Source organism: Hemicordylus capensis, chromosome 2, assembly GCF_027244095.1.
Source record: "Hemicordylus capensis ecotype Gifberg chromosome 2, rHemCap1.1.pri, whole genome shotgun sequence".
Taxonomy (NCBI): Eukaryota; Metazoa; Chordata; class Lepidosauria; order Squamata; family Cordylidae; genus Hemicordylus; species Hemicordylus capensis.
This window is the reverse complement of record NC_069658.1, coordinates 3,218,549-3,240,477: the sequence shown is the minus strand read 5'-3', so window position 1 is coordinate 3,240,477 and position 21,929 is coordinate 3,218,549. Positions and strand designations below refer to the sequence as shown.

The 21,929-nt window shown below is 49.3% G+C and overlaps 1 protein-coding gene across 2 annotated transcripts; it reads right to left on the bottom strand.

Annotated features, from left to right (window-relative positions):
- Window positions 1–1,836: 1,836 nt before the first annotated feature.
- On the bottom strand, window positions 1,837–15,565 carry LOC128341826 (NACHT, LRR and PYD domains-containing protein 3-like). 2 transcript variants are annotated; one of them, XM_053288395.1, is made up of 7 exons: window positions 15,538–15,565; window positions 13,875–14,166; window positions 10,128–11,805; window positions 8,976–9,146; window positions 7,053–7,223; window positions 5,956–6,126; window positions 1,837–3,414 (listed from the first exon to the last, which is right to left on the bottom strand). In XM_053288395.1, exons 2-7 carry the CDS (start codon window positions 14,149–14,151, stop codon window positions 3,285–3,287), a joined length of 2,598 nt encoding a protein of 865 aa, XP_053144370.1. In that variant the 5' UTR covers window positions 14,152–14,166; window positions 15,538–15,565; the 3' UTR covers window positions 1,837–3,284. The 2 variants fall into 2 exon arrangements, with proteins under 2 accessions (XP_053144370.1, XP_053144369.1); XM_053288394.1 differs by lacking the exons at window positions 7,053–7,223; window positions 13,875–14,166; window positions 15,538–15,565 and having other exon boundaries at window positions 10,128–12,464.
- Between the last annotated feature and the right edge of the window lie 6,364 nt (window positions 15,566–21,929).

The following is a 21,929-nucleotide window of genomic DNA, read 5'->3' as shown; positions in this document are numbered from 1 at the left end:
ACTTTAAAAAGAGCCTCTCTCTCTCTTTCTTCTTCAGCTATGCTTGGCATTTTGGCCCTTTTTGCCTCTTGGTGGTTTTTTTTGGGGGGGGGGGGGCTTGGCTTATTTGGCTTTTACATTAACTGCCAATCTGGCCACCCTCTTTAAGTGCTGCGGCTGGAGCTAGTGGCGGGCCATTCCTCTGGCTTAATGAGGAGCGGCTCGCTGAGAGAGCACGAGGCGTGGAGGGGGTCCCGATTGTGCCTCGAAGAGCCAGGCTGCTTCTGCCCTTTCTCTTGGCAATACATTGTTGCTGACCTGTGTTTGCAACTAAACCCATGTTATATTCAGCACTCATGCAATGAGTGTATAGTGTACACAGGTGCAGGTGTTCACACTTTATGCTGAACGCAGGTGCAGCACAGCACACTTCCTATGTGTACTATGTGCATGGGGGACCTGTACCCAGGTTCACCTCTAAAATGAACACAGGTCCAGTTGTGCACACACAAGTTGTGCACACACAAACATGCATGGGTGTCCAGTTGTGCACACACAAACATGCATGGGTGTACGGACCTCTGTGCACTTGTACAACATAACGTCTGAATAGGTCTCCAGAGGAGCAGAAAGGAGCCCAGCAGCACTGAGATGGGCACAAGGTCTCCTGCCCGACAGCCCTCTTGGCAGTAACGAAAATGGGCCTGCAGGTGACGCCTGTTGAAAGCCACCCAGGAGAGTTCAGTGGCTTGAGCTTGCGGAAAATATTGGGGGAGGGGGCAACCTCCAGGAATAGCTTCAGTCAGCATTGGCAACCCGGATTATGAGGAGGAGAAGAGCCAGCAGCAGGAAAGAAGGGCCAGGAAAGAAGCTCTGCTAGGCCCGGAAGACAGCATTTGGCCCAAGAAAAGAACTGCAAAGAACAAGCAAATCTGTTCCTTGGAGAAAGAAGAGGGGAGAAGGGTCAGGAAGGAAACCAGGGACAAGGGTGCACAAGCCAGTCCTGGAGGGAGCAAAGCCACAAGTGAGGTTTTAGTGGAGGAGAGCTGGTCATGTGGTAGCCAGCATGACTTGTCCCCTTAGCTAAGCAGGGTCCACCCTGGTTGCATATGAAAGGGAGACTAGAAGGCAATTACATTGTCTACACAGACTGGCAGCGGCTTCTCCAAGGTTGCAGGCAGGAGTCTCTCTCAGCCCTCTCTTGGAAATGCCACCAGGGAGGGAACTGGGAACCTTCTGCTCTTCCCAGAGCAGCTCCATCCTCTGAGGGGAATCTCTTCCAGTGCTCACACATCAAGTCTCCCTTTCATATGCAACCAGGGCAGACCCTGCTTAGCTCAGGGGACAAGTCATGATTGCTACCACCAGACCAGCTCTCCTATATAGGAATAGCCTGTGTAAGGAGTGTAGTGCATTGGGGAATTCCCCCCTGCCAGGCCACTTCTTCCCCCTGGTTCTATGGAAGCTCGGGCTGCTTCCACACAACTGGGTGGTGAGGGAGGAGGCATTTCTGTCCTCCTGCCTCACGTTTAGCCCAGGTTTAAAACCCAGGTGATCCCGGCCCAGTTCTCACGACCAGCCCGACCTGGGCTACACCTCTCCTACCCGAGTGGGCCTGATCTTGAGAACAACCTCAGTGACTTTTGAATATGAGAGAAATTGGCATGTGCTTCTGAGCCTCTCCAACAGAAGTGGTGGCACCGCAGCCTAGACCGTAAAATACTCTTGGGACTGAATTTGGAAACAACATTCCTTTAAATCTGCAGATACCAGCTTGGAAGAGACATTTGTCCTTGCCCAGTTCCACTGATCATCCATTACTGTGCCACTGAGGTCCTTTTCCCATTTATCCAATAATTTGCTTGCCAGATTCCCAGTCTTTAATAATAATGCAATTCATATGTAGATTCATACATATATTTTGTTTAGCAATCCTTTTACTGTGTGAGGGGAATTCTGCCTGCATATTTGGCCTTATCTCTGCATACGTAACAGGACTAGCAACTCTTTTAAAAAAAATTAAAGGTGACACTTCAGAGACTGTCCCCAGAATATCCCTGAAGGGAGCAGCTACAGACCTGGATAAGGGCCTTCCTGTGCTTCCTTAAAAGTAACGTCAGACTGCCAAAATCCTTTTAGCTGGCATAAAGACAATGTGTGTCTCTCTCCTGCACTTCTGTGCACTAAATTACACATGAGTTTAAGTCATTTTTAGCCCTATTCAGCCCACAAGTTCAGTTAAAAATCATCCAAAGCTGCAACTTCAAGCATGCCTACTTGAAAGTAAGCCCCATTGAACTCAGTAGGACTTAGATACATGTAGGATCAAGGTGTGAAAAGCTGTTTGTGCAGAACCAGAACAAAAAACGTTCCAGTCAATATGCAATTTACAGCTCAAACAAGAAATAATTCCGCTTCTGCTTGTTATGCAGACAGATTGGTATACAGCTTCACTTCTTGTTAGTTTAGCCCAAAATTAAAATTACCAGCCACTCTACTTAGGGCAGGGGTTTGGTTCCCTGGGTGTTATTGGACTACAATTCCCATCATCCCCAGGCAGCCTCAGTGGCTGGAGGATGATGGAAGTTGTTATCCAACAAACAACATGTGTGGAAGGAGACCAGGACATGTGACCTGACAGCCGTGTTTCGGGCATGTTGCAATGCTGCTCAGGTTTTGGGAGCAATTTACACATGCATGTAGACCACACAGTGAGATTCCTGCACTCAACAGGAGGTCCTGGTTAAAATGTTAACAAGGACTGCGTCTTGGTTATCTATCCTGGTTAAATGCTGCTTCACTGGAGCAGTTTGGCCAGGATTGCTCTGCTGGGCTCACTCCTGATTCACGTTTTAACCAGGATCCTTTTTAGTGTGTGAACTCAGCCTCTGTGATTCTCTCTGCTGTTTCTGTCTCAATTCGTGTCTCCTGCTAACTGAGCAGAGAGGCACCCTTTTAAGATGGCGATTCTTTTTATTTAGCAGCGGGAGAGCAACTGGCCGTATCCAACCCCTGCACAGCATCCCTCCAGTGTCTGTTGCCCTTTGGGGACAGGAGCCTTTTTGTTTATATCTATGTAAAGCACTTTGGGGACTTTTGTTGAAAAGTGGTATATAAATCTTAGTCATATTCACATTCTTCAGGTGCAGATCCACAGCTGAACATGTGAACTGCCTCCATTGTGCTTGTGGGTGTCTGGCAGCAGGAGTTCTATTGTGCTCTGGAATCTGCCTGCAGAGGTTGTTTGGCATCATCTCATGTTGCAGACACGCAACTGATAAGCACATCTGTCTCTGGATTTGCCGTTACTCATCACCACCCGGGAAGGCGAGGAAGCTGGGCGGATAGTAGGAGATCAGAATAATCTGAGGGCGTGCAGCACGAGCCGCGTGCAGCTTTTTCTTGGTGGTTGCATTCAGACCATGCATTGTGAGTCTGGAAAAGGCGGGGAGGGAAAAAAGACACCAGATTCAGACACAGGAAAGACTTTCAACTTCCCAAAGCCGAAAAGGGACCTGAACTGTCAGCTTGCAGATCTCTGCTCGTTGCTGCTCCCGGGAGAGGTGCTCTCAATGAGTCATTCATTTAGAGGGTCCTAAGGGAGTCCTTCAGCGAAAGAGGCTTCTTCCCTGCTTCTTCCCTTCCCTTCTTCCCGGAGAACCAGACTACATGGGCTGGCTTGTTAAATGGTGCGCTTTGGGGCCCAAACTGGAATGGGACTGACTTGGGGCCAAGGGATTCAGTAGGGCTCCTCCCTCTCTGGCACCTGCTTAAGCAAGGCAAAATAAGCATACCAGAGCCATGAAGGAATGAATGCAGTTTGGGGCCCCTTGCTGCTGCTGCAAGGTCTGGCAGTGCTTACTGGTTTGGGGAGCTTTAAAAGGTGAACTAGAGATGAGCCCTGCTGGATCAGGCCCAAGGCCCATCCAGTCCAGCCACCTCCGGTTTCTTCCTCTGGGAAGGAAGCCCACAAGCAGGAGATGAAGGCATACCGGCCAGCTCTGCTCCCCTGCAGCTGAAGATGAGACATTTGCATGCAGAAGAAGAGGTCCATCAATGGCAATTCGCTCTATGGAACACCTGTGTTCAGGGGTATCTTACCTCTGAATACCAGACACCGGAGACATGGAGTGGAATACAGTGCTTTCCCCCGGACCTACTTGTGAACTTTCCCAGAGGTATCAGGATGGCCACTCCCAGAGGCGTATCTAGGGAACAGAGCGCCTAGGGCAAGCACTGAAATTGCGCCCCCTGTCCAAACATCTGACACCCATCTTTCAGATAACTTTACCATAATATCAGCTCAAAAATACAAGTCAAGCTCCTTAATCTTTTAATATTTCAAAAACTATTTAGCAGTGGAGGTAGCCAGACCAAGAAATGCTCGAAAACTACAAATTTCAGTATGCTGGGGCTCATGAAATACCCAAATTCTATGTGGAGGTGTACTTGGAAAACTAAACAGAAGTGCCTGTCTAATTCTCTACTATGCATTGTAGCATCACCATTACATAAGTTTTAAAAATAAATGGAAAATTTACTTTCCCCAGATACTAGGGCCTTGCAGAGGCCATTTGAGCATGCATGGTGGCCATTTTGTTTTCGGTGGCCATTAAATTGTTTTTTTTTTTTCATTTTAAAAAATGGCGCCCCCCCTTCAAGTGGCGCCCGGGGCATGTGCCCTGCCTGCCCTACCCTAGATACGTCCCTGGCCACTCCTCCTGGAGAGAGGATGCTGGACCTGGGACCCAGCCCTTACAGAATCCCTGCTCGCACAGTCTGGCACCTTGGCCACAACTTACAAAACAACACCCTCTACACTCCCTCCTCCTCACAGCCGTACCCACTGAGCAAGCCCTGTACAGTTTCTCATTGCCCGCTCAGGAGGCTGCTGTGTCCCTGGCACCAGAGTCAGGAGCAGCTCTTCCTAACAAACCGGGGTGGGTGGGGGTGGGGGAGAAGCCACAGCTGTTTCTCCTTCCTGCAGCTCAGTTTGCTCCTCTCTCTCTCTTGCATCCCACCCTGCCCCAGCACAAATGAGAGCTGCTCTGCCTGGGGCCTGCACAGCTCTACCTGACGATTGACCAGCCTGCAGGCAGCCCGGATCTCATCAGTGCTGGGGCGAGAAAGGATGGAGCAAATGGAGCTCTGGGAAGGAGAGGCAGCTGTGCCCCCTTTGGCACACACAGCCACACACCCGACTCCTTAAGATGAGCCGCCCCTGTTGTCTGTGCGTGTCTGGCATGCTGGTTAGCCCAGGCACAGGCAGACTCACGATCCTCCTCGGAGGACCCACAGGACAGGCAGCCTGCAGGCACCTAAGGATACGGCTGCCCCATGGAGTGAGTCACTTGGTGGTCTTGGACCAGCAGGGCAACAGGCTGAAGACTGGGCCATGTTTCTAAACTGCCATGCACAGTTTTCCACTATGTTTCATTTCTTTCCCTGCCACTTTTGAGGAAGAGCTCTATTGCTCAAAACGTGCCAGGCTCAAGCACATCTGCTGGAGAGTTTGGCAACAGACAGATCATTTCTCCCTCCCCCTTGGGGTTGCCCCTACGTTCCTTGGTTTCAGCCACCGTTCCCCATCAGCTACATGGGGAGGAGGCTTGTGGCCTGCTTTGCAGGGCTGCTGGGAGAGTAAAGGCGGCCTCGTAGCCCCATTTGAACTTAAACCAGGCCAGATACATGGTGCTAGTGACAGCGAGGAAGTGCTTGATTAAGAAGCAGAAGGTTGCTGGTTCGAATCCCCACTGGTACTATATTGGGCAGCAGTGATCTAGGAAGAGGCTGAAAGGCATCATCATCTCATACTGCACGGGAGGAGGCAATGGTCAACCCCTCCTGTATTCTACCTAAGACAACCACTGGGCTCTGTGGGTGCCAGGAGTCGGCACCGACTCGACGGCACACTTGACTTGACTCGTGACATGAGACAGACCAAGATTCAGAGGAAGGCGAGACCTTGCCACTTACGCCAGTCTCTGCAGTTTGCAGTGTGGCTTCCTTAGTGCCGGGCACAGCTGCCTGACACCTTCATCCCCCAGCTGGTTGTCCCCCAGGCCCAGCTCCACGAGGGTCTCACTGGTTTCCAGAACAGAGGCCAGGTCCTTGCACACGGCAGCGGTGAGACCACAGTGGTGCAACCTGTAAAGAAAGACGAGGAGACTTGTGGCACTTGGGAGACCGACCTGCTCATTTTGCTTGGCGGTTTTGCAGCAGCTGAGAGTGTGAGCCGACAGCCCGGGAGGAGCTCCCAGAACACTCTTTACTTTTTTATCCAGGGAGGGAGGGTGGGATGGGGCGCAGCGCTGGTGGAAGAGGCTGCGGGGGGCAGGGGGGGGGCAAGGGGCATGAACACCCAGCAGGGGCAGCAGTAGGTGAGCCACAACCTCACACACTGGCAACTCAGGGAAAAGAACAGTGGCCCACGGACAGGGTTGTTGCAAGGGTGACTGAGACAGTACGTGTATGTGTGTGTGTGAAGTGCTTCTGAACCCAAGAATGAGTGATGGTGAAATGGACAATGATGGGAGAAGAGCTTTCTAAGAGAGACATCTCTGGATGCAACTCTAGGGCAGGAGTTGGGCTTAGGAAGCCAGACAAAGAGAGAATTTGATCCTCTCCCCCACCCGCCGTTGCCACCCTTCAGTTTAGCAAAACCCCTCTTGGCATTGCCAGCTTCTTGACTGGCTCTGCTCCTAGGCCTAAATCACCTCTTCGCCTACTGAATTTCGGGGGGGGGGGGCTGCTGCTGTTAAAAGCAGAAGACCATGGCCAGTGGGGAAAAGTTGGCAACCCTAGGGCAAAGCTCTAAGCCTCTGACTCATGCAGGTACAACAGAGCAAACTGCTGCGACAGAGGCAGCCACGTGGCCCTCAGCTGTGGGGTTTGCAGAGGGGTGGCAAATCATCCTTCTGGGGGAGAGTCAGTTCTTCATGACAAGAGCATGGCTGAGGGCCATATTCTGGGGGAGCAGCTCTGCCCAGTGCCAAGTTCCCAGCAGGTCGAGACTCCTCTCCGCCCTCGTTCACCCTCCCCACACCAGCAGAAAGCCAGCAATTAGCACTTACATGAGTTTTTGCAGCCTGGCTTGTGGGTGCTTCAGCCGCTCACACAGTCTCCTGACTCCCACATTGCCTAGGGAGTTCTCTCCCAGGTCCAGCTCACTCAGGCAACTGCCGGATGCCAGGACCAAGGAGAGGGGCTCACACGCAGCAGCCGTGAGATTGCAGTGATGCAGCCTGCGGGGAGTGGTTATGGGCTTAGGCAAGATGGAGGCAAAGAGAGGGATGGGAAAGGCTCACGCCAGTGGGGCCCATCTCTGCATGGGGTCTCCTCCTGCCACTGGCCAGCGCTTGCCACTGAGGAATTCACAAGCGGCCACATTGGGTGTCAACACCAACCCATTCTTGTTGTGTCCCCTCCTTGTGCCTGGTAATCCGGTGTATTGTCTCTGAAGGCCGCTTGTACTTTTGGCGATGATGGCGACAAACTGGTGTAGAATGGCGGTTAAGAGGATGAGCGGTGAGCCCAGAAACCCCCTGTTCACATCTCACTTCTAGGTGTGGACTGACTGAGCGGCTTTAACCAAGCCTTACCCCCCCCCGCCCCATCTATAATATGGGGCTAATAACACTGGCCTAGCTTGCAGGGTTGCTGCAAGGATTATTGAAATTATAGTTGGAGACTTTTTATTTCATATTAGAATGATAAATATCAAAATAATGTGCAACCATTTGCACTTTTAGGCACAATTTGAAATAAAATTAAATTCAAACTTTGTTATGATTTACAAATGTCAAATGTATTACAAAGTCAATGTATTTACTGTTGTATATATGGTATTAAGTCGCTTTCTAAGTGTACATGTAATGATGTCAAGGTACATCATGAATTGTACCCCATTTTTGCTATATTTTCCTTCCTTTCTTTCTTTCTTTCTTTCTTTCTTTCTTATTATTTTTATTTATCATATTGATATACCGCCTGATATATGCATTGCTAGGCAATGTACACAATCCAGAATAGAACAAATATAAAACAGTATAAAAACAAAACAATTTCACAGAATAAAAACAATTAAAATAATTTCACAGAATAGAAAGAATTAAACAGTACTTGGATTTTGTTAATGTTTATTGGAAAATTGTTTATGACTTGTTCAATTGCGTAAGGCTGATTTAATAAACCAAAAAGATTTTTTAAACAAAAATGATCAATGTGAAGTCCTTTGAGCATTGTGCTGTAGAGTAACTATTACCAGGAGTTAGGGATGTGCAAAATATTTGACTGAATTTATTCAAAATCAAATTTGAATCATTTGACTCAAAACTGCTTGCACAGAATGGGGCTTGGGTGAATTCGAATCGAATTTGGGAGAATTTGAATCAAATTCAAATCAAATTCAATTTGAGTTCAGGCACATTCAAATCGATTTGAATGAACCGCACTCTGTGCAAGCAGTTTTGAGTCAAATCAATTTGAATTTGAATCGATTTGGTCAATTTTTTATTTTTATTTTTTCCACATCCCTACCAGGAGTCAGTTAACAAATCTGCTTTCCATGCATTTAATGTCTGCAAGGCTACTGACAGGAACCTGGCTCTTTTGGATGGGTATGTAGCTCAGTGGTAGAGCATCTGCATGCAGAAGGTCCCAGGTCCAACCCAGGCTGGCATTCCCAACTCAGGCTTGGAAAGACTCCTGTCTGGAATCCTGGAGAACCACTGCCAGTCCCAGGACGAACAGGGGTCTGACTTGGTAGGGGGCAGCTGATGCCAGTGCCATGCCAACCGTACTGGCACCCCGTCTGCTTCTGGGTCCAAGTCCAAGTGCTGGTTCTAAAGCCCTACACGGCTAGGGACCAGGATATCTGGCCATCTCATAACTTGTGAACCACCCATAGGAGACAGCCTAGAGAGGGCTGGGACTTGTGATAGGCCTTCTCCGTCGCAGGACCCAGACCACGGAATGGGGGAAAGCAAGCTGCTTACCGAAGAGCTTGCAGTTGGCAGCAGGAATCCATCAGCTTCTCACATAAATGGCTCACGCCCAGATCATCCAGTGGATTTCCCCCCAGATCCAGACGTGTCAGACTCTGATTAGATACCACCACGGAGGCAAGACTTTCGCAGGCTGCAGCTGTGAGTCCACAACGGTTCAGCCTGAAAAACAGAGGGCGAACAGAGGGGTAAATGCCAAAGGCTGATAAAGAGACTGGTGAGAGCCCCTCCCTGGATTTGCCAATATCCCACCCCCAGGGATATGCTGAGATCTATGGAGAAAGCGCTGGGAAGGACTATACTTCCCAGCAATCCACACACCCCTTCTCAGCTGGGGCTGGGGTTTGACAGGGCTCTGTTTTTCTTAAAGCCCGCCCCCCTGCCTGATGCTGGGAAAAGCTCAGCGCTTGCAGGAGGTCAGCACAGTGCTAAATGGTTCTTACACTGAACGTTTTTGGCCAATGTGGCTCTTGCTTGAAAAACAATGAAGATCACTGGCTCAAGCGACATTCTCATTGGCATCCCAAGATCTTCCCAGAGGCATCCAGGAAAAAGCTACGATGACTTTGGAAACAGCTTCAAACAAAGACCGATCCAGCTCTGGTCATGCATGCCATTGAGTTGCTGCAATGGTCTTGAATGGTGATGTTTTCTGTCAAACTGGGGTGGCGGGAGACTCTTCCAAAATCAGGCAGCTATCTCAGTGCTGGACAGCCACAGGAGAAGCCTAACCTGTGCTGGTTCCACTCAGGTTATTCGAGTTGTACGCATGCGCTCTCTGATAGCGCATGCACACAATTGGTTGGCATAGGCTGAACTGGCTGGAAGTCAGCATGGGTTGGGCTTTTCCCATGACTGACCTAGTGGCTGTGTGAATCAATATAGAGAGTGGTTTCATCAACATGGGACAAAGATTTCAGGGAACCGGCCAAGTTCCTAGCCCATGAAAATGTGCAACAGTGAATATAAAAACAGACTGTCCCGATTAAGGCAAATCTCCTTCTCTCCTAACAAGGCCTTCTGTTTTAGGGCTGTCAGGATACCCTTTCTGGATAGGACCCATTCTGGGCAAAAGATAGCCAAATTGTGTGATCAAGCCACACTGTGCACAGCACACGGTTTCTCTGTGGGCCTCATACTTACTGGATCTCTGAAGACTTCAGCAGTCCTGGTAAGAGTTGGCTGTGCCCCATAGTTCCCAATTCATAGCCGACAAGTCGAAACAAGTGAAGAGCAGCAGTAGCCGGTAGGCAAAATGAAAGAGCCATCAAATCCAGCTTGGTAGAGAGCTGGAGGTCCAGGCTGTGGATATGCCCCATTACGCTCTGGGCAAATGCCAGGTCCTCTGCCTCATACACACAATGGTACAGTTCAAGCAGCTGCTCCGGTCTCCTGAAGGAATGGTGCTGGGCTCCTTCCTCTACCCACCTCAACAACTCCTGCCGGAGTCCCGCCCCGGATGTCCTACAGTCCCACGTGTTTTGCAGGACACTCAACTGCTGAGGGTTGGAGAGGCCAAAGAGGAAACGCACCAGCATGAAGTAGTCACTGCAATGTTCCTTGTTTCCAAAGCCTCCCTTCAGGTCTTTCAAAAACATTCCTGATTCCCTGTCTGCATGTATGAGGTAGAACAAGGCTGCAAAGAACTCCTGGAAACTTAAGTGGGTAAACCGGTATGTGGCAGCTAGGTGAGCATCTTGATGGAGGATTCTTCCCCTTGCAGAAAAGGCCTCCAAGTCCAAGCAATCCAAGCCATGTTCTTTCAGTCCTTCTTCATCAAAAACCATTGTCTTATGGAGCACCCCATGCCTGGCTAAGGAGCACAGCCCTCCCAGACTGCTCAGCCTGCAGTGGGGCCCCAAGAAGCGAGAGAGGAGCAGCATGTGGATTTCTGTGACCTTGGCAGTCTCTGGGATCTCTTGAAGGAGGTCCCTCTGGGGCTCCTCTCTGAAGCTGGAGCAGAGCATCCAACACATCACAGGGAGAAAGCACAGGCTGAAAAGGGTTTCATTTCTCCTTACAAGCTCAAAGGCCTGAGTTGCTTCTGCCTTGTCCTCAAAGAACTGGTGGAAATATTCCTTCCGCTGAGTGGGGCGAAACCCTAGCACCTCCACAAGTTGTGGTGATATCAGACACAACTGCTGGAGTCTCTCTAGGGCCACAGGCCTGGTTGCTATGATTGTGTGGCTCTTGGCGAGGAGTTTTTTCCTAAGCAGGCCTATCACCAACTTGGCGGGAGCCTGCTTTGTGTGCAGGTCACTGCTTGGCTTGTCACCTGGAAGACCAGAGAAGTTCAGTTCGTCAAAACCATCCACCATGAGGAGGAGGCTGTCTGGGTTCATCAAGACATCCTCCATTAGGAGAGTTCCTGGGGAACAGCTGTTGAGCAGCAGGTCAGCCAGGCTCATGGGCTCACGGCTGCGGTTCACGACACCACAGGAAATATAAAAAGCGTATGCAAATCTCTCCTGCCACAAGCTGCCGGATGCCCAGTCCAACATTAGCTTCTGCAAGGCTGTGGTCTTCCCCACGCCAGCAGGGCCCAGCAACACAACTGTCCTGGAGTTCGGCCCCTCTGCCTCTGAATCAAACAGATTCTCCATGCCAACAGGCAGGCAACCTTCTGGGTGAGCCTCCATCTCCTGGTGCTTCCGCTCCATGGCTGCTAGCTCATGGGCTCTCTGCTGGAGGTGCGGTTTCCTGCTTAGAAGCAGCTCTCTGTATCTTTGATGGAAACTGACCTTTGGGCCAGGGTGGAAGCCCATTTCAGGAACCCCCCAAAACGTCTCTTGGATGTGCCTTCTGAATTTCTTCCTGCGGTCTAATATAATCACACAGAAGCAAGCGGCACTGTCAGCAGGGGCAGTGGTAGAGCGCAGGCTTAAGATCCTGGTTTTAACCCTCAGCATCTCCAGCTAAAAGGACCTCAGGTTGCAAGAGTGAAAGAGACAGAGGCTTTGGAGAGCAGACATGCTGCCAGCCAGAGTGGACAGTACTGAGCAAGGTAGACCTACCCTGGAAGAGAAGAGATTTGGTCTTGTGGTAGCAAGCATGACTTGTCTCTTTAGCTAAGCAGGGTCTGCCCTGGTTGCATTTGAATGGGAGACTAGAAGTGTGAGCACTGGAAGATATCCCCCTTAAGGGATGGAGCCACTCTGGGAAGAGCATCTAGGTTCCAGGTTCCCTCCCTGGCAGCAGCATCTCCAAGATAGGGCTGAGAGAGCTTCCTGCCCTCAACCTTGGAGAAGCCACTGCCAGTCTGAGAAGACAATACTGAGCTGGATAGACCAATGGTCTGACGCAGTATATGGCAGCTTCCTCTGTTCCTAATGTCTCCTTCATCTTCTTAAGCAGGGTTTTTTAGGGCACGCAGAGGGGCAATTCCAACCAAGACCCTTCACATGCAATTAAAGCACGTGCCAAGATTGCGTTGGCAGTCCCTTTCGCAGCGTCCTCGGAGTGGTGGGAGTGTCCTCACCATGACCCTGACTTTATTGCATGTAGGGTCTGCTGGTCCTCTCAGCTGTCCCCATTGTCTCTCTAGGGCCACCGGATGCGGAGCGGGGGAAACACTTTGGGAGGGATTGTGTCTTCAGATTTATGGGTGGCTCCTTCGAGATACCAATTATGAATCCTGGCAGGAGAGTGTTAGGGGATGGGGAGGGAGTTGAGAAGAAGGTCCAAGCCAAGCGGTTCATTGAGAACACAGGTGGACCAAAGCCTAAAATGGCAAAAGATGCATTTGGCTGGGTGGAGGCTGCTCAGAGCACATAGGCTGTCGATAAGGCCTAGGATGCTCAAGACCAGCACAGAGGGTGTTTTTCCAACCAGCAGGTTCTCAGAGGGATCAAGATGGAGATCTGGAGTCATTAGAGTGTTGTAAACACTACTACAAACTATTGACAAGCTCTACTGAATCTACCATGCACTGGCAACACCAGATCTTGTACACTGCCAGACCTTGGTGCATGTAACAGAACTCTAACACCGTTTTAAACAAGAAAAAAAACAGCATCAGGAAAAGTGCATTTAGAGCAGACAAGCAACTTAACCCCGCCACAGCTGTTTCCCCACTCAGACTCAGCCGCCCTGTGACTTGTTCCCTCATGGGATTCCAGACATGTTTAAAGCAAAGATGCTTTTGAAGCTTGTGAGGGAGACCGAAGCAGCAGCAGCAGAGCAAGGGTTAAGCACTTGGTCTTCTCTGCTTGCAGCTCTTCTCTCTCTCCAAGCAGCTTCTCTTTTGAAAAGCTGCCAGGCCCAGCGGGGCTCTCTTTCCTGTATTTGCATCACGGTGCAGTCAGCTCCAGTTAGACAACAAGAGCAAACTCTTGGGAAGGACCACTGAGCATTTGGTCTGCAAAGCACTTTTAAGAAGCACCCGATTCTCTGCATAGCCAGGAAGCTAATTATTTGAAGAGAATGCATTAGGAGCCTAAAGGGAACACATGCCAATCCTGCCCAATATGTTCCATTTGTAAAAATTTGGGTTTTTGCAAAATGTATGGCATTGGGAAGAGAAAAGGATGGTTTGGGTTGGGTGTGGGGGTTGGAGCACCATGTGTGGCGAGAGAAGTGAGGAGAGGAGAGAAGAAGGAAGCAAGAGGCGGACCAGGGAGGCAAGCCACAAGCGGCTACAGAAGCCACACTCTGAACACTAGAATCTTGTGGGTAGGTTTCTCAGACGAAAAGTGCTGCTATCCAAACTGGCCTGGAAGCCCCATGCAATTCGCTGACTTGCCTGCCACCTTGCCCCCACCCCCTGCCCAACGTGACTGTCAAAAAACATCAACAGGCAAAGCTTTGCTAGGGAGGAGTGAAGAGGTACCACCCCTTGGGTTTCTGCCTGCCGTGCCTTGTCAAGGAGAAAAAGGAGACAGCATCTCTTACCGTTATATTTTGATTTCTCTAGTCTAGTGGCAGAATCCCGCAGATTGATGGCCCGGAGGACTTCAATGGCCACTTCGCGGGCCCCCTCCTTGCCATGGGCCGCGATCAGCAGCTGCACAGTGTCCACGGGATCAGCTTTCTCCAGCTCGCTCTGGGGGATGTGGGTCTTGCCCTCCAAGAAGGACAACTTGTTCTTGAACCTCTTGAAATTCTCGCTACGGAGGTCGTCCAGGGCAAAGAGGAGGGCATCTTCAGCCGACTCTCTCACCCCCTCCATTTTAAGTCAGAAGGCCTGGAAAAGGAAAGTGGGAGGTTGAGAGAGAGTGTGCTGCTAGGGCCGTTATCTTATCGCACAGAGAGCAAAACCTCGCACGTGACAGGAAACCTGCCACGGTAGTAAAACTGGGGAGGAGAGCTGGTCACTTCCATGCTAGTTATTCTCTAACCTTCAAAATGCACAAGGCAGCTAATACTGGGGTGGAGAGCTGGTCTTGCAGTAACGGTAAGGTAAAGTGTGCCGTCGAGTCGGTGTCGACTCCTGGTGACCACAGAGCCCCGTGGTTGTCTTTGGTAGAATACAGGAGGGGTTGACCATTGCCTCCTCTCGCGCAGTGAACATGGATTGTCCCCTCTGCTAAGCAGAGTCCATCTTGGCTTGCATTTGAATGAGTGACTATATATGAGAGCTTTAAGATATTTCTTTAGGGGATGGAGCCGTCGCTCAGTGGAAGAACATCTGCATGTCTGCATGAAGAAAGTCCCTGGGCTCATTCCCTGGCAGCATCTTCAGATAGGTCTGAGGGAGACTCCTGCCTGCAGCCTTGGAGAAGCTGCTGCCAGTCAGTGCAAACAATACTGAGCTAGATGGACCAAGGGTCTGACTCAGTTTGTCAGCTTCCTATATACTTGCTGACACCACAGCTGATATTTAGATATCTGCATAAAGCTCAAAGAATGTGTGAGCAATACCAAACCCACACCAAGTGAACATCAAGGGCCTTTATTATTTAAATTAATAATAATAATAATAATAATAATAATAATAATAATAATAATTATTATTATTATTATTATTATTATTATTATTATTATTCGATTTCTATACTGCCCTTCCAAAAATGGCTCAGGGCAGTTTACACAGAGAAACAATAAATAAATAAGATGGCTCCCTGTCCCCAAAGGGCTCACATTCTAAAAAGAAACATAAGATAGACACCAGCTTCAACAGCCACTGGAGGGATGCTGTGCTGGGGGTGGATCTCCCCCTGCTCAATAAAGAGAACCACCACGGAGAATCACCATGGTCTTTGCCCAGTTAGTGGGGATACATTTATTGCTGTCTCTTTAAAAGGAGACAGCAATAAATCAACATGAAAAGCCACTCTGTAAGTCTGTAACAAGCTCTTGCTTGTTTCCTAAAGGTCTGCAGGTTAAAGCAAAGTCCGTCCCCCCCGCCGCCCCACAGAAAAGGGGGCAGATTGGAGAAGACCTCACATGACCCACCAGGCATGTGGTGGTGGGCAATGCTGGGAAACCCTTGCAGTAGGCTGGGGTGGGGCACTTGCAGCGAGGGATTGCTTTGGCACATCCCAGCTGCTGTGTCCTGCGCGGCAGCTAAGAACAGGCAACCCTCGCCTGGCCGCTTGCTTATAGGGCTGCAAACCTGTCGAAGCCTTGGGAGCCAGACTGTGTTCCTCATCACCCCCACAGTACCGAGGTGCGCCATGTCAGCCATTGCCTCACTGCCCCCACCCCCCTATTTCTGTCCAAAGTAGGGAGGTCACTCTGGAGGTGGCCTAAAGCAGAGACCGTGCGGCCTCCTTTTTCTTCTTTGGCGTTGCAGCTTCTGGCTTCTGGGGTGAACCGCGGTCACTCCAAGCACTGGCCACGAGCAGAGGACGGCGACTGAACATCGTGCGGGAAATGTTTCCGGCCCCTGCAATGAAGCATTCCTGAAATAACACGCGCCGTTTCCCTTTCTGCCTCTCACATTGTGCCCGCCCAAGATATTTTACAGCCCGAGGTTAAAAAGTCCAAATGGCACCTCCCAAACGCTAGTCAAAACAGGGCACAGTTTGTGGGGCATTCTCCTGCACAAGCTTCGCCGCTCCCACTTGTTTCGATCAAGCTTGCTCAGGAGAACTCCCCCCCCCCGCCAGACTGCACTGTGCAAGCGGGAGGCCTCCATATCCCTCTCTGCCCCCCACGCCCACTGAGCACTCTGCCCTGTCAATGCCATGGACACAACACACACATCGGAGGGTTGCTCCTGCAGCTAAAGGCCACCTGGACATCTTTTCTCTGAGAAAGGTCAGAAGTGCTTACCATTGGCAGCACCAGCGACGATGAACCAGTGGGCTGAGAATCCCTCACCGAACCATGGCAGGCAGAAGCCAAAGCCAGATCTCCTTCCAGGAATCCCCTGCACGGCCCCTCTCTGACAGCAGCATCGTTTGTGACGCAGGCAGCTGCCGCTCAGGGCAACAAGGGCTGTGTGCAGCAAGCCACCTCCTTCCAGAGGGCAAGCGAGACCGACCTCCACATCCTACCAGGCCCCCTCCCGTTAGAAAAGGGTCCCAGCTTGATGAAGATAAGAAGCAGCCCTTCGCAGGGAAGGGAGGGGGGCTGCCATTAATTTCATTTCATAGGATATTGAAGGATATTTTCCCTTGCCGCTCCCTTTCACAGAACTGCTGCTGGTGGTGAACAAATCAGACTGAAAACAGCCAAGTGTGTGTGTGCGTGTGTGTGAAAGTGACCACCAAAAATACCTAAAGAGAGGGAAACAAACATAAAATGGCGTGAAGAGGGCAGGCAAAAAAGAAAAGAAAAAAGCAATGAATTTCCAGTCTGGCTGAATGTCTGTCAGGTGTGGCTATTCCGGTGGTGGTGGGGAATAGAAGAAGCAAAGTTGGCAGGTCAGTGAGTCGTTGCAGGGGAAGGGAAGTCAAAAATCTATTAGCTGTTTCCCCTTCCGGCTGCACAGCCAGCTTTGACCTTGGGGAGCAGTGCCAACCTCCCACAGACCCTCACCTTGCTCCTCTGTAATGCCAGGTCTGTCCAGAATAAGTCGGAAACCATCCATGATCTGATTCTGGATGAAGGGGCAGACCTGATATGTATTACAGAGACTTGGTTGAGGGAGGCTGGTGACCCAGTCTGGTCCCAGCTTCTCCCTCCAGGGTACTCTGTTGAGGAGCAGGTGAGGGACCGTGGGCGGGGAGGTGGAGTGGCTGTGGTCTATAAGAATACTATCTCCCTTACCAGGATCCCTGTTAGAGTGTCTGACCATATCGAATGTGTGTGCTTAAGTTTGGGGACCAGGGACAGACTGCGACTTCTGTTGGTGTACCGATTGCCCCGCTGCTCAACGGAGTCCCTAACTGAGCTGACGGACTTGGTCTCGGGTTTGATGTTGGAGTCTCCCAGGCTTGTGGTGCTGGGGACTTCCATGTTCACTCCAGGACCAATTTGTCCGGGGCGGCTCAGGAGTTAATAGCGGCCATGATGACTATGGGCCTATCTCAAGTGGTCTCGGGACCGATGCACATTGCAGGTCACATACTTGATCTGGTCTTTCACTCTGATCAGGGTGGTGTTCCGTGGGTGGGGACTCCAGTGATTTCCCTATTGTCATGGACGGACCACCATCTGGTTAAGGTTGGATTCACAGTCACTCCCCACCTTCCCAGGGGTGAGAGACCTATTAGGATGGTCTGCCCGAGAAGGTTATTGGAGGGATTTAGTGTGGGCTCTGCAGGTGATCCTGTTGATGCCTTGCAGGGGAATTGTAACAGCAAACTCACCAGGGCAGTAGACATGATGGTTTCTAAGCGTCCTCTCCGACCCACTTCAAAATTGGCCTCTTGGTATACGGAAGAACTATGGGGGCTGAAGCGGCGAGGTAGACGACTGGAATGCAAGTGAAGGACGACTCGACTCGAATCCGACAGATTACAACATAGAGCACATTTGAAGATCTATGCTCTGGCAATATGGGCGGCAAAGAAGCAATTCTTTTTAGCCTGTATTGCATCCGCAAGTTCACATCCTGCAGAGTTGTTCAGGGTTGTGAGAGGGCCAGTAAGTGCCCCTCCTCCCTTGAATCAGAATTTGGAACCATCTATTACCCGCTGTGACATATTTAATGATTTTTGTGTGGATAAAATCTCTTGTATTCAGGCCGACTTGGATTTAGACCCCACAATTACTGCAGTATCTGAATCGGAGGTGTCCAGCAACTCCTCTTATTTGGTCAGGCTGGATCAGTTTCAGTTTGTGACTCGTGAGGATGTGGACAAGCTGCTTGGAGTGATGAGGCCTACCACTTGTCCTCTTGACCCTTGCCCAACATGGCTTATATTATCTGGCAGGGGGGTTGTTGTAGAAGGACTAGTAGAGATCATAAATGGTTCTCTGAGGAAGAGCAGGATGCCTTCTTGCCTTAAGGAGGCAATTATTAGGCATATTTTGAACAAGTCTGCCTTGGATCCCTCAGAGTTAAGCAACTACAGGCCTGTCTCCAACCTTCCGTGGTTGGGCAAGGTAATTGCAAAGGTGGTGGCCTCCCAGCTCCAGGCAGTCTTGGAGGAAACTGATTCTCTAGACCCATTTCAAACTGGCTTTTGGGCAGGCTATGGGGTGGAGACTGCCTTGCTCAACCTGATGGATGATCTCCAATTGGGAACTGACAGAGGAAGTGCGACTCTGTTGGTCCTCTTGGATCTCTCAGCAGCTTTCGATACTATTGACAATAGTATCCTTCTGGAGTGTCTGAGGGGGTTGGGGGTGGGAGGCATTGCTTTGCAGTGGTTCCACTCTTACCTCTCAGGCAGATTCCAGACGGTGTCTCTCGGAGACTGTTCTTCAAAATCTGAACTTTTGGATGGTGTCCCTCAGGGCTCTGTATTGTCTCTGATGTTTAACATCTACATGAAACTGCTGGGAGAGATCATCAGATTTGGTGCAGGTTGTTATCAGTATGCTGATGACACCCACATCTCTTTTTCTCCATGTCAATATCAGGCAGGCATAACCACCCTAAATGCCTGCCTGGAGGCAGTGATGGGCTGGATGAGATATAACAAGCTGAGGCTGAATCCAGATAAGACAGAGGTACTTATTGTGCGGGGTCAGAACTCAGGGGATGATTTTGATCTGCCCGTTCTGGATGGGGTCACACTTGCCCAGAAGGAACAGATATGTAGTCTGGGGGGTGCTTCTGGACACAAAACTCTCCCTGGTGTCCCAGGTTGAGGCAGTGGCCAGAGGTGCCTTTTATCAGCTTTGGCTGATACGCCAGCTGCATCCATTTCTTGAGATAAATGATATCAGAACAGTAGGACATCTTCTGGTCACCTCCAGACTTGACTACTGCAATGCGCTCTATGTGAGACTGCCTTTGTAAGTAGTCTGGAAACCACAGTTGGTTCAGAATGTGGCAGCCAGGTTGATCTCTGGATCACCTCGGAGAGACCGTATCACTCCTGTCTTTAAAGATCTACACTGATTGCCGATCAGTTTCTGGGCAAAATACAAGGTCTTGTTTATAACCTACAAAGCCCTAAACAGCTTGGGCCCTGGGTATTTAAGAGAACGTCTTCTTCACTATGAACCACACACCATCCATTGAGAGCATCTGGAAAGGTTTGTCTGCAGTTGCCACCGGCTCATCTGGTGGCTACTCAGGGACAGGCCTTCTCCATTGCTGCCCCGAGGCTTTGGATCATGCTCCCTGCTGAAATAAGAGCCTCCCTATCTCTTACAACTTTTTAAAAGGCAGTCAAGACACATTTCTTCACCCAGGCTTTTAATTAGATATTTTTTTAAATTGTGTTTTTAATAGTTTTAACATTTTAAATTTTAATTGGTGTAATGTTTTAATCTTTTTATCTGTTGTTTTGTTGTGAACCGCCCAGAGACTTACATTTGGGGTGGTATACATGTGTGACAGATAAATGAATGAATGAATGCGTGAATGATAAATGTCCAGTGGTACAAAAACACCTGTCAAACAGAATGAAGTTAGGGGAGAGCCCCTGAAGGATCTCCTGGGGCAGGGAGTTCCACAACCCAGGTGCCATAGCAGAGAAAGTCCTTTCACACGTGCTAGACAGAGGTAGCAAGGCCAGAAGGAGCTGGCTGGCTGAGCTTAGCAGGAAGGATTATACTGGCACTCTCGCTTCCCCTCCCCAAGTCTCTGCTTCCTCCACATAGACACCCCCACCCCACCCATGGACAGCTTATGAGCAGCTGGACTCGCACCTTGCTCCGTGCCTGGCACGCTGATGAAGGCTGCAGCAGGAACAGGCTGCTTTAATGAACTGTATGGGCACCTGCTCGTTAATTGTTCTGAAGTCTCAATTGGAGCACAGCACACTGTGCTCCAAGAGGGCTGGGTCATCCAGTTGGGTCTCCTGGGCCCAATTCAATGTGCCGATTTCTACTTAAAAGCCTTAAATGAGGGCCTCCATCCCCTACCCCATCACATTCTCCAAGGTCTACTTACAGCACCCTCTTAAGCTTCCTGTACGTGTACAAATTAGGGATGTGCGAATCGATTCAGATATAAACCGAGTTGTACCCAAATCTAGCTGATTCGGAGACAGAACAAATCACCCCTGTTGTCCACTAGCTAGATTAGAGTCCAAATCAAATAATGCCTGATTTGAATCGCTTTGAGATTTGGATTCCTCCTATTCAAATCAAAATCAAATAAATAATAAATATTAATTCCCCCAGATTCCCAGCTTTTTTTCTTTTTAAAGCTAAGCGCTAGCCCTTGTAGAAGTGGAGTTATGGAGCAAAATGTGTGGTCACTGTTTTTCAAGTGTTTGGATTCTTTGGTGTATAATAACTTTTCCTCAATGAATCTCTATGTGCATTCATTACACACCTTCATTTCTTCTATTTGTTTTGACTGTCTTTGGACAGTGTCAACTGCCATGTACTACTCAAATTTATGTTCTAGGATTTTTTTCCAAATGTTTATACTCTTTGGTGTCTAATAACCTTTCCTCATAATGAATCCCTATGAGGATTCATTACACACTAAAGAGTTTAAACACCTCAAAAATTCCTAATATATAAACTGAGTACCTAGTGGCTTGTGGCGTAGTTGGCAAATGGGTTGCCACTAATTCCCCACCCCCACCTGCAAAGCAGTGTGGTCAAAATGAACAGAAAAAATGAAGGTGTGTAATGAAGACACCAAATCATCTAAACACTTCAAAAATTAAAAATAAATAAATAAACAAACTGAGTAGCCCACTGCCTTGCAGGTGGGGGTGTGTGTAATTGGCACATGGCAGTTGACAGTTGGCACTGTCCAATTATAGTCAAAATGAACAGAAGAAATGAAGGTGTGCAATGAATCCTCATAGGGATTCGTTATGAGGAAATGTTAGTATACAACAAAGAATCCAAACAATTGAAAAATAGTGACAACACATTTTGCTCCTTACCTCCACTTCTACAAGGGCTAGAGCTTAGCTTAAATAAATAAATAAATAAATAAAGCAAGCAAGCAAGCTGGGGACCCATGTTAGGTTTCAGATAGGGCGACTTCTAATCATCATTATTTCCTATGGCGGAAATATACAAAATCAGTTTTAAAAAATCAAAAAAATCATTAAAAATCAACCAAGTGCCCCACTGCCTTGAAATATGGGTAGTAGGTGGCACCAATGGGAACCTACCCACCATCCAAATACGGTGCCCCCTAGGACCTTTATAAATGGTCCAAATTGATCCAAATCGAATCAAATTCAAACCGAACCTGGGGTGATTCAGGGGGACAAATCTGGACACAAAACAAATCAGGGGTGATTCAATTCGGGCACAAATCAAATTTAAAAAAATCAATTTGTGCACATCCCTAGTACAAATGTGATGCATAAAGACACATGCTTGCTGTACAAATGAATATAAGTTGGAAGACGTGCACAATCCTTGGTGTCTAGAGATAAGGTGGTGTGGAATGAATAAAGTCCTAATGCTCTAGTTCCATTTAAATATGTTAAAATCATATTTGACCTGCCCCGAGTCTTTGGAACA